Source organism: Geospiza fortis, unplaced genomic scaffold (genome assembly GCF_000277835.1).
Source record: "Geospiza fortis unplaced genomic scaffold, GeoFor_1.0 scaffold130, whole genome shotgun sequence".
Lineage (NCBI taxonomy): Eukaryota > Metazoa > Chordata > Aves > Passeriformes > Thraupidae > Geospiza > Geospiza fortis.
Genome location: NW_005054300.1, coordinates 18,307,187 through 18,319,524, shown reverse-complemented (window position 1 = coordinate 18,319,524; position 12,338 = coordinate 18,307,187). Strand labels below are relative to the sequence as shown.

General features: G+C 40.8%; 1 protein-coding gene across 1 annotated transcript in view; it reads right to left on the bottom strand.

The window, feature by feature from the left end:
- Window positions 1-12,338, bottom strand: part of CHAT (choline O-acetyltransferase) — a 31,633-nt gene that overhangs the window by 6,273 nt on the left and 13,022 nt on the right. The window contains exons 7-11 of the mRNA XM_031063348.1: window positions 7,796-7,965; window positions 5,424-5,524; window positions 5,101-5,229; window positions 3,758-3,880; window positions 2,162-2,303 (exon numbers count right to left, since the gene is read on the bottom strand). Of these exons, the coding sequence (XP_030919208.1) occupies window positions 2,162-2,303; window positions 3,758-3,880; window positions 5,101-5,229; window positions 5,424-5,524; window positions 7,796-7,965 (665 nt within the window). The remainder of the gene's footprint in view (window positions 1-2,161; window positions 2,304-3,757; window positions 3,881-5,100; window positions 5,230-5,423; window positions 5,525-7,795; window positions 7,966-12,338) is intronic.

Sequence of the window (12,338 nt, the reverse complement as noted above, 5' to 3'; positions counted from 1 at the left end):
CAATCTGGCTCAATCAATCTTTAGTGACTGTTCAAGCTATAGTTTGAGGATAATTTTTTGTTTGTATCAGAAGAAAAAAATGTTTTTTAATTGGATTTGAATTAGTGGCTATTAACAAACAATATTTTGGGGAGTTCAAGGCTACTTACACCAGGTTGTGCATCTCTTTGTCCAGAAAAAAGAATTAACCCCTTCACATTCAGAGCAGTGTGTAGGTCTAAAGAAATCTCCTTGGAATAGGGTTGTATCAAATTAATTTTCTAATGCTTCTGTGATACTAATATATATGTAGTTTTGCATGGAAAGATGAAGATGTTCACATCAAAACAAAGATTTATGAATGTCTGTTGGAAAGAGTAATCCCTGACTAGTATAAGTGTCCTTTGTACCTCTCAGTGGAGAAGAGGCCAGGAAAACTATCACTGGGTTGGTTTGCATTATGATTACAGGTTTTCCAGGGGAAATGAAACCATTATCCCCCCTATTCTGTATGGCAAAGGCATGCAGTAGAAAGATATGGGGGCTGAGACTGAGCTTCATCTAGACACACATGCTATTCTGCAGCTTGCTCATGTAAAGCAGGACAGTTTAGGGGGCTGGGAAGAGGGAGCGTGATCTGGGTGGGAAAAAGCTGACAAATGCCAAAGCTCATTGGGAGAGTGGCAGTAGTCAGTAAGTGTTGGAAGAAGGCAGGAAGGAAGAGATAGTTCCAAGGAGCTAGAAAGATCTATTGAAACAACATGGTAAGAGCATGCTGGCTTCTTCCAGCAGCACAGTCAGTGTGCCACAGTGTGGGCTGGGACTATGCTGAGTACCCAGGTGGGGACAGGAAAGTGCACAGAAAACAGGAACTTCTGATGAAATGTGATTGAGAACCATCTTGTCAGACAGGACACTGATAGCAAATAAAAACAGCCTCTTCTTGCCTACTGTGTGGTAGTCACTATTATGTGCAATAGTATGGTCATAGTCTGCCATGAATTACCCACCCAACAGTGGGAGTTACTGCAGGTTTTTTGAGTTATTTTACCATGGAACTTACTTGAACTTTGTCCATCAGGAGCTAAGTTCTGGGAATAATAATGTTAAGGAAATTGAAGAAGCTGTGAATGAAGAGAGGACTTACCTGGGCAAATTTTCATAATCCTCTGGGACATTAGATCTTGCTTTATAATTTTTCATTAATTTACACCTAATCTATAGCCCAGCAATGATTCTAGCAATGTTATGCTAAATTCTGAAGAACAACCATGTGGGCTGTTGCCAGTGGAATGGGCTTACTGTGAAAAATAAACTGCATTGTGGCAGCATTTTGCATCTAAACAGCCACCTGGAAATTCCCTGTACAGCAGCGCAGTGCAGTGGGTGGAAGTGGTGCAGAGACATTGAGGGAGGCTCTCCAGGGATGGTGGGCAGGACAGTGCACAGGGCTGTTTGTGCAGCTCTGCTCCCAGCTGCACCTCTTTGCATCCCCATCTACTCTGTACAGTGCTCATGCTTCTGGCAAACAGATGGTGGTGGCTCAAAGAAAGGCAATTTTAATTTTTATTTTCGCAGTATGGTATCAGGACAGTTTGGAGAGTTGTTTGATTAGCTTGGTGAAGCTTTTCATCATCAAGGTTTAGCTCCCTTGATGATTCTATAGGACTTAGTCTTTGGTAGAAACATCCCTTTAAAACAAAAAAGATCAGCCAGAACATATCCACATATCCAGAAATGAAAGCATGGGAATTACATCACATATTGCAGGCTGCAGCAGAACTAACCACTGCAGGGGACCTGCCAGGAATTCCCCTGGTGTGGCAGTTTAATGATCCTGAACTTTGCATGCTCAGCCTAGATGTCTCCAGGGAACTGAATTTGGATCTTATGATAGAACATTCATAAGAAAGTACTAAATTTAAATTTAGATATTATGTTTCTTATAACATCATGTTTAGGTACCTCTGAATCTTTTGGATGCTTAAATAAAAGAAAGGGAATTTTTATATTTAGCTTAATGGTTGGTCTGTACAAAAAGCAAAATCCTGTAATGCTTGCTACCCTGCCCTACGCCTTTATGTTCTCAGTTAAGAGTTAAAAAGTGAGAGACTGGGGGCCACAAATGCATTATTTCCTTGATGTTTTGGCAAAGAGGACAGAGGGAGCCAGCCCAACATACCGACACGGCTGCCTTGTCACCTGCCATTGCTTTGACAAAAGCCAATGCTTCCAAGGTAGCAGACCTGATATTCTCAACCCGGCCCTTGTCAAAGCGGCGCAGGGAAGCGCTTTCATAGGTTGGGACAAGCCTCCTGTGGCACCTGAGAGGGTGAAGGAAGAAAAACAAAGAATGGTTATTTTCAAAGAGTCATAAAGACTAAGAGAAATATAGGCTTGGTACATTTTATAGTTACAGCCACACTTTTATTTCTTGCACAGTATTCATCTTAATGTTGATAGAACACTGTAAGAAACTTTAAAAAGATGGATGCTCACTTGTCTCTAATATGAAGAGCTGCATACAGCTGTATATGTTTTAGTTATGCATTGCCAGTAAAAAATGACTTGTTGTGTAAAAACAAGGCTAGTGAAACAAAAATTTACTGAAAGATCTCAAGGAATGTTTTATTTGTACTGCATCATAAAATAATTGTGTAATTAATCATTTACTTATGGGCTTGAAATACGTTTTATTTAAAACAAGAGAAAATGCACCGAGTGTGTGAATGAAAAGAAGAAAACCAAAAGGGGAATAGGGTGTTTTTTGTGAGCTGGAATAAAACCCTCAGAGCAATTTGAACAGATTATGAATATTGTTACTTAATTTGGGTCCAGGTATACAGACACTACTCCTTGCTTCAGGAGACAGACTGTGTCTTCCAGTTGAAGCAGGTGGTCTCAGAACGCAACTGTTCCCAAAGGTTTTTATGGAAACATGGGATTTATATAATGGCTGGGATCCAGATTAAAATCTTGGGCTAGGTCATTGTTGCAGTTTTATTAATGGCATATGCAAAATGGATGTTCAATAGATGTTAAAGGAGTACATGAAATGTGTTAAGCATTTCTGGTCTTGACCAGGTAAAGATCACTCTGGGATTTAATTTGACATGATATAGAATTATTTGTGTAATAGGCTGTTCTGCAGGAAACCATGCAACCTATCTCTACCCTGGAGTTCTGGCAATGTAGAAAGAAGCTTTTAACTTTGATAAGACCGTGGGGATTAGGGAATCTTATCAAATCTTGGGATGCTTGTGAAGAAGGGAACAGCAGTAGTTACTGTTCTGTGTAGGAACTAGAGTTCCTACCCTCTATGTGCTGTGCTGCAGGGGATGCTTTTCAGCCTGTGCCAGAGATGCATGTGTGGTTACTGCCATGATTCCTCCCAAGCTACCCACAAGTCAAGGCAGTGGTGTTTCTGCCCCAGGGAGCTGGGCTCCCCAGCTGCTGCTGCTCCAGACATCCCTGCCATATTCCCTCACCTTCTCAGTGCCAAGCACAGGGACAGCTGTCAGGAGGGTACTGGCTGGGAATGGCATGTGTGGGACACAGGGATGGGAAGGCAGAGCAAGAGGGAAAGGGAGTGAAGAAAAGGAGTACTCTCTCCCAGAACCAGGTGTCAGTTTCTATCCTGTCTACCCTACAGTCATTAGGCAAGATCACTCATTTTCATGCAGGAGGCATTTGGTTGAATGTTGAGGAAAAAATGGACCCTCTGTACAAAACCCCACTACCTTGTGTACGTTGTTCCTATGAATTGAACTAACCTTACCTGTAGAATGCCAGCTGAAGTGCTACTTGAATGTAGGCATCTGGGCTAAACTTCTGCTTCTTAATGAATTCCTTTCCATAGTGCTCAAACTTGTAGGCTATAAAATCCAGATTTTCCACGGCCCTGGGAAACAAGCAAAAGCCAGGGGTAGATGTAAAAATCTCATAGAATTGTTAAAGTTGGAAAAGAACTCTTAGATCATCAATTCCAGCCTTTAACCTACCCTACCTTGTTCACCACTAAACCATATTCTGTCTCATTTCTGTTTGCAAATAAAACCCAAAGTTCCCTCTTAGAGGTGAGGGGTCTCCTGCTCTGCAGACAGTCCTGGCCTTTGGTAACTTGTTCCTAGTCAGTAAATTTTATTCATACAGATTCTACACCAGGCTTGTTATCTGCAGCCATAACTGTAGCACTAAAGTCTGTTCATTTGAGTAGGATATCTTTTTTTAAAAGCAAACAAACAAAAAAAACAAACCAAAAATCCAGCAACCTCCTCTCAACCTTAGTGTTTCCACCCCGAAGCCTAAGCAAGGGTCTCCTTTGTTCTTCACAAATTTCTGAGAGATTTACTGGTGTGAGAATTGGGTGCATTTAGCACCTGATGAAGGCCCTAAGCTCCTTGCAAGATTCAATTTAGAGGACTACTACCTTTATTTAAAAACACAAAGGAGTTATTCTGCATCCTGAATGTTCTCACTCATATGTATCTTTCTAGACACTTTGAGGTCTAATGCAACCACACTGGACATGCTTACAGCTGATGATGCAGACAATGTGTTAATTCTCTAAAAAGACATCACAGGCCTGAATGTTGAGAAAAAATTCTTCTTGCTGCCCCCACCCCCAAAGATCATGCAAATCTTTGACAGCCTGGAAACAGAGTCAAAAAAACTAGACTTTGTAGGAGTAATACGAATGTAAACAAATTACGTTCCTAAATTCAAATTGTTTATTCAAACCAGTTGTATTCTACTGTCCTCTATATGTACCCCTATTGCCCTGGCTTCAGATTGAGTCAGCTCAAACCCATAAAACACAAAAAACCAGTGGACCTGCATTGTTTGCATCCTGTGCAAATACAGGCAAGCTGTTTTTCCAGTGGTTTTTAGAGTCCCTAATATTTACATGGCAGTAAAACAATGGTAATGCAATTCCTGAATACAGACAAGTAGCTCCAGCCCATAAGGGTCCTATCCTGCCCAGAGATGCTAGGTATGTGCAGCTTGGTAAGAAGAGGAGGAGCAGGAAGGCAGGAGGCCCCCACGGAGGGAGCCCATGCAATGTGCTGGGTAGTTCCCAGCATGCAGTCATGGCTGAGAAAGATGAGGCATCTGTCCTACCTTTGGAGTTTTTCTGCTGCTGATGCCAAATGTGTCTGAATATCAGGGGAACACTTCCATCTCAGTCTCCGTGGAGCAGGAAGCTCGCTCACTGAATCAGCTCGGACTAATTTCTTGGAATTTTCTTTTCTGTTGTATGTGAGACGGAAGTCATTAAGGTCACAGGAATAATCCATTTATTAAACACTGCTCTTTTAGCAGGTGAATTACTGCTTTTCATCTGTTTTATGTGTCTTAGTGCCCCTGTGACCAGGGGAAATTTGCCACTGGCGGAGGCTTCCCAGGGGCTGGAGTGGGTGTAAAATGTACAGAAGGGAACTCACATGTGCCTGAGCAGGTATTCAGCACACTGCACCATGACGATGCCATCGAAAGGGGAATGTTCACACACGGTCCCACAGAGCCCATCTCTTCCTACCACAAACTAAACAAGGAGAAGGATAGATGCAACATACACAGGGAATAAATCGTGTTCTGGGTAACTTATCCATGATGAAAACCTGACAAAGGTGCTAAGAAACCCTGTGGTTTTCTTATTGCTCATATTAGGAACTTCCTTGCCCTACAGATCAGTGGGTAACTTACAGATTTACTGCAGGAGACTTGCTTGTCCTGTGAAAGGTGTTGCACTGAATTCCTTACATGCTGCTCTTTGGAACTGAATCCTGTGAGAATGCAAATGTTATCAATTCCCAATGGAATCTGAAACTTTTATTTAGCATCTGCTTTATGGTACATAAAACCCATCAATGCAAAGACAGGCCAGGGTTCTCCTTCCACTTTTGAGGACAATAAAACATCTGTGTCTGGGAAATCCTTAGGATCCCATTTTATTACAAAGCTCATCCTTATTTGATAGCTTTCTCATAACTTATTTTGAATATTTTATATTTAGATGCTTTCTTCATTTCATTTCCCTCTTATTTATCTTCATTCTTAATTTCATTGTGTACACATGGCACTGCTGATGACAATTTCTAGTTCTGTGATACACCCATGCAATTTGTAACTTCTGCATCTCATACAGAAGCAGATGTCTAGGCCAATACTGCAGCTTTCCTGTCCTTTTCCTGGGCTTTTCCCCCCATGTGTTTTGAAGTGCATTTGGCTGGACTTCCCTCACTTGCACATTTGTATCACATCCTGCCTCCCTGCTTTCCATGAGGTTTTCAGAGAAGTGGATATGATGCAAAAAGCTCACCTGGACATTTTCTGAACCATTACTGCAGAGGTGAGGAAGAATATGGAGAGAAAAGCCATTCTCACAGTAGAATATCTTCTCCTACATAATCTGTGTTTGCATAAAAGGAAATGGGATCTTATTTCCTTAAGAATTTCTCTTCACCTTTGAATTACTTTGGCCTGAATACACCAGGACAGATTAAGCTCTCTCACGCTCTATGCAATTTTATTTGCTTTCTGCTGCCTTATGATAGTAGACAAAAAGAAAATGTTGTTTATTCTCATCTGCTTGAAATATCTCAGTACTCGACCCTGCAAATAACAGGTCTCTAACTTTTCTAAAGACAAGTGGTTTGTTCTTCAAAAGAGTCTGCTAATAATGTCATTTGCAGTGGCATTAATCAGGAATGAGTACTGAAATGTATTTGCTCTTGGGTGAGTTGGTGCAAGTGGGAGAACAGATGGGACACAGAACAGAGAGCTCAGTTGAGCTTATGGATCAAGATATTCTGGCCTTGGTCAGGTACAGATTGTGGGATAAGCAATCATAGATATGAAAAGAAAAACTAGAGAAGTACGGCATATACAGCTATCAAGTTTTTTGAAGCTATGTGGTTTTGTAAGGCTGCCAAGTAACACATACAGTAGGCTGATTGTGTAACAAGTGGGAAATTGTTGCTTAAGGAGGTAACTGCTTGGGGCTACAAAAATATATAAACTGATCTGTGAAAACAATAAAGCACCTTCAACTTCTTTCTGCCTTGACTTCTCGCATCCTTCCTTCAAAGTCCCATCTCTCAGTTGTGGCAATTATTTTAGGGGTTTCTCTTTTCATGTGGCTGTTCTTAGACACAGCAAGAGCAAAAGGCATTATGCAAGCAATGTATCAGTCAGGGTTTTTTCAATTTTTCATAAGGTGTCAACATTGTTGACAGTTGGGAGATTAATACATTGCTTCTCTCTGGGTCTGTTGCAAAGTGTGGAAATAACAGTGCGTCACTTTAAAATATGATGATCAAAATCTGATGGGGAAAAAGGCTGGAGAAGTCAATACTTAAAGTCTCAACAAGGATGCCATTAAATGAGTAAACAGTCTGTTAAGTGAGGATCTAAACACATGCCAAATTATTAGCAGTAGCATTTCTAGGATGTCAGGAAAATGCGTAAGAAGGGGAAACAGAAAAATACTGTGCTTTTTTTTTTTTCATTCTGGGATACTAGGCCAGCATTTTCATTCCATTTGACTCAGTGTAGAAAAATGTATTGTTTTTTTATATCCAATGTCTACCTACTCATGCATCTGAGTATCTGTGTTATCTCAAGAGCAAAGGGCAGCTTTGGAAAAGGTGAAAGTGTCCCTGCTTCCCCCGCTTTGCAAGGGACAGCCTTGCTCACACCAAACTTGCCCAGGCAGATGCTGGCACCACCTTGCCCTCTTTCTCCCACCTGACTCTAAGTGGTCGCCACCATCAGGCAATGTGCAAGCAATGTCACAGTGCTGTAAGGTTTTTACCTGCATAGGTTTGTCATACCAGCGATTGGCCCCGTTTTTATGGTAGCCCCCTCCATGCAGCATGTGAAGTGCCATGTTTGTGTTGCTGAGTTCCGCCCCACTGGGGCTGTCCAGGCACACCAGGCATATGCACCGTTCAATCATATCTAGAGAGTCGCGGTTGGTGGAGTCTGGGGATAGAAGAGTGAAATGTTCACGTCCTCTTACCTCTGAGTACAACACTGACTGGGGAACCCTCTGCTTTGGAGAGCACTGAAGATCTGAACCTGACTCTGCAATGAGCTGGTGTCTGCAGAGCTTCTCTCAGCAGCAGATCATCTCAGTGCAAGGGAACATTATACCAAGGCATTAATTCCTGCGTTAACTTTTGTAACTCTGTGTATCTCTCACATGATTCAATAACAACCACTTTCTTTTTCTGCCTCTCATTTCCTTGAAATAATTATATTACAAAATAGATCTATTTTACTCTTAAAGCCAGCATTGCTTACTTATTTTATAAATAACAGTTACAGAGGACAGGTGGAAAATAGAAAATTTCAGAGCTCACGCTATTGCTGCAGTATTCTGCTCTGGAACAGCAGAGCTGAGAGTGTTTTTGTTTTGTTCCCTATGAAAACCCTTTTCAGAACAAGCAACAGCAGGGTCTATGTTGGTTTTGTCTTATTGTATTAAAACCCTCTTGTCTGCCCTGTCTCTGATTATTAGCTTATATTGCCTACATCATGTGAGGAAACATCTGTGGATGAGGTTTTGAGGTTTAGTTTTTGAATTTGGTTTTGCCAAAACCATGGGTTGCCATATTACAGTACTCTTCTGTCACTACTGTACTGCTGAATAAAATGGGCTTTTCTGGAACTCTTCCTGTTTCTTTTCCCTATCCTGACACTCTTATATGGTTGGACTGCTGGGGGTATTTTTACCTTGTCCTCAGTGCTTTCCTCCTTATTTATGGTATATTTATGTGTTTCTCAGTTTCTTTGTCTAACTCAGAAATATTACAAAGGCTCAGGGTTTGTTTGCATCTGAGGACCAGTTTGAAGCATAGGAAATATTTAATTGTGACCACTTCTTACAGTTCCTCATTGAAAAGATAGAAGTGTGCAACCTATAACAAGAACTTGTTTCATTTAAAAACATATAAAATCATTAATTGCTGTTATATGGTTGTTAATAAGATCAAAGGAAAAAGGGCTTTCAAGCATCAACACAAAATTCCTTTTGCTCTTAACAGATCAGCTTTCATCTTCTGGTTTTGCTAGATTTTAGTGTAAATGTAAACTTGTTTCAGTATGTTCTCAACAAAAGATATCAATTCAGATTGATCAAAACTTCTTTCAAGTCTAGGCTAAGTTCAACAAATACATGCTCAATTCAGAAAACTATTTTAGCTGAAAGAATGGAAAATATTTAAAATTAAACAATTTGCATTTGAAATATGGGGCCATTTCAATATGTGCATGTTTTCAAGGTTTGCAAGTCTGTAAAGTGGCTGATTGCCTGGAAGAGCAGCATTTTTCATCGTAAGAAATAATGCACCTTTCCAGAAGGAGTAACATAGGTTAGTCAAGAGCTAGAAAAAACCCAGACACTTGTTACCATCCAGGTTCATTCTTCAGATGCTGAAGAAGAAACCAAATATGCAAGAAATTAAAAATGTGTCAAGAGAAGGAGAGGCAAGTAATAGCAGTGACTGAGAAGGAAGAGAGGGAGCTGTGGCCTTGTGCAAGCTATGGTAAGGTACTGCCCATTGCTGTTTGGTGGCTCCTGCAAGGCAGCATTAGCAGCTGGGGCCCAAGGGACAGAGATGGTCAGTCTGACTTCTTGCAGGCTCCCTGGGGACCTGGTGGAGTGCAGAGTATGGTGTGTCCCCTTGCCAACAGAAGAGTCCTAGGGAAAGCAGCTGGAGCACCTGCCAGCTCCTACAAAGGCTTGAGCCAGGAGATTGTGTTTGATGGGGCATGCAGAGAGGTTGCTGCCCTGCAAAACGTGAACACCAGCATCCCTTGGGAGTGTCTTCAGAAGCATTCAGAAGCTTTAGAAGAGAGAAGACACATCCCTGTCCACTTGGCTGTAAAGCTTTTCTAGTGTCTCACGCTTGCAGGGCTGACTGTAATTGTGGTATTTTTTTCATTGATGGTCTGGGTGCTTCAGTACAAATGCTGAAAAGATCCTTGTGAATGGAACTTGCCTGGTATACATCAGCTTCTGGTGCTTGCAGACAGGCATCTTTGAGGAAAAACAGCCTGGATAGTGATTTACAAACTGCTCACAGCTTGCTCAGCATTCTGCTTTCCACTGTTTGATAGGTATTTTATATATATTTCACTGTGGCTGCTACCACACATCTTTGACAGATATGAAGCCCTTAGACTGACGTATGGCTTCAGAGTATCTGGAGTCTAGGTATTAGAGTGAATAAAATTAAGCTGTGCCAGAAACAGAGAAGCAGAGGAAAGATGCCTTTACAGAAGGAAACAGACATATCCAGAGGGCTGATCAAACACTGAAAAATTATCATGTGAAGCAGGCAATAAATTGCATGAGAACTCATGAACTATGTCTTGGGATTGAAAATATCTGCAGGAAGAGATAAAACAAAAGAGAGTATGACCAAGCCTAAAGCCTGCAAGACTTTTCTTCCTTTCTAATGCACAGTTGCATTGAATTGGCCAGCCAGCTGTTGGTTAGTTGGATTTTTTAAAATTTAGTCTTAGAAAGAAAAATATGAGAAGGCAATTTTGAATCAAATTCAGATGCAGTATGCATGGGACTGTAGCCAGTCACTTCATACAGAATTCACTTCTGGTACTTAGGAAGAGCAAGCTAGTTCCTCAGCCTGAAGGCAGTTACAATGCTGAGTGTGTTTATAAATCAGTGATGGCTGGGTTTATTACAATATCTTGGACATTTTCTCACATAGAAGACCTGTGCTCTACTTGCAGGTCTGTGCAGGCCCATGGATATAACTCCTTCATAGCCTCTGCAAAGCACTGCACAGGTTTTCTGTCCCAAAGCATTCTCTCCTGCCCTGCCCAGCACAGACCAGCTGTGGAGTGACCCTTTCACCCACACTGCTTCCCAAGTTCTCTTATTTATTGTTGCAGGAACACTTCACCATCACAGATAAGAAAGGAAAAGGCTGTTAATGATCATATATCCATGTATAACAGCAATGCATTCATCTATATAGAAGGGCTGTGCTAACATGAATGGTCTGGGATGGGATTCCTGCTTAGATTAGAGAAGGCTCACATCATGGTGCTATGAGGGTTACTAATGCAGAATCCGATTTTCTTCAGCTGCATAACTGAGTTGTTTGCCTTCTGATTAAAACTAATGTTTTGGGAAATGCCAGGCAATCTAAAAACACTATGGAGAAGGTTTTGCTAGTTTTTGTTGATTTTTCTTTTTGTTTTTCTTTTGGATGATATAGGTTAACAAAGATATTTTTGCTGGAAGTTTCAAGGCACTGGCTGTTATACTTAGTATGGCATGGAAATAAATGATTAAGTGTTCACCTCAATTTTCATTAAAATAAGTTTATTTTTTTGTCTCCTTTAAAAAGAAATGTTGGGAAGAGGTAGCTTAAAGATGAGACTAATGCTATATAATATTGCTGAAATAATGGCCAGGACTCTTTCTGTGTGTATCTGTACTAAGTTTTATAATCACAGATAAACTTGAATAAGAAAGGGGGAACCTTCCTTAGGATGATAAATTTATTTTGAGACTATTGGCAACTCTTGTATATTCCAGGGCATTAGTAAAACAGCAATATTTTCTCTGGCATTGCTGAACTGGAGATAAAAAGATGAGTTAATGTTTCCTTCTGGGTTAAGAAGTAAATACTTACTACATGTAAAATGGTAAAAAGAGGGCGTTTTTTTCACTTAGCCTCAGGATAAAATACTGCAGGTGTGATGTGATGTGATGTGATGTGATAGAGGTCACTAACCCCACCCTTTATTTTCATCTGTTTCCAAGTTTGACATTCAAGTCCAGAATCTGAGACAGCTAAATGCTGCCTGTTGGAAAGGAGAGAGAGAGCAAGTCCCCAGATAATAACTGGTGCCATCTTTCCTAGATAGTTAAGAATTGGTTGAATCAGCCCTGGTACCTTCTCCATTGATTAGAGAGAGTACACAACTAGATTCAATAGGTGTTTAACTTGCAGCTGCTTTTGTTGGATAAGATCAATAATATCAAATAGTTGCCAAAAGCTAAGAGGATACATAATTCCTATTGGTACAAAATGGACATAAAGAAAGAGACAAATCACAAAATCTGACGTAATGTAATTTATGCAATGAAAAACAAAGAATGGAGTGAGAGTTATTACATGACATAACACTTAAACATACACAGCCAAAGGGGTCAAGCTATTTCTGCTGCTCCCCTGGCAACACACATCTTATAGAGTTTCCTACTGCTGCAAAAATTCAGCAGTGGGGTTGCACATTGTCCTGTGTTTGCTGTGATGTTTGCTCTCAGCAAAGAAAGGCAGTGATGGTGAGGAGGAAGATGATGAAGAGAAAGCTGG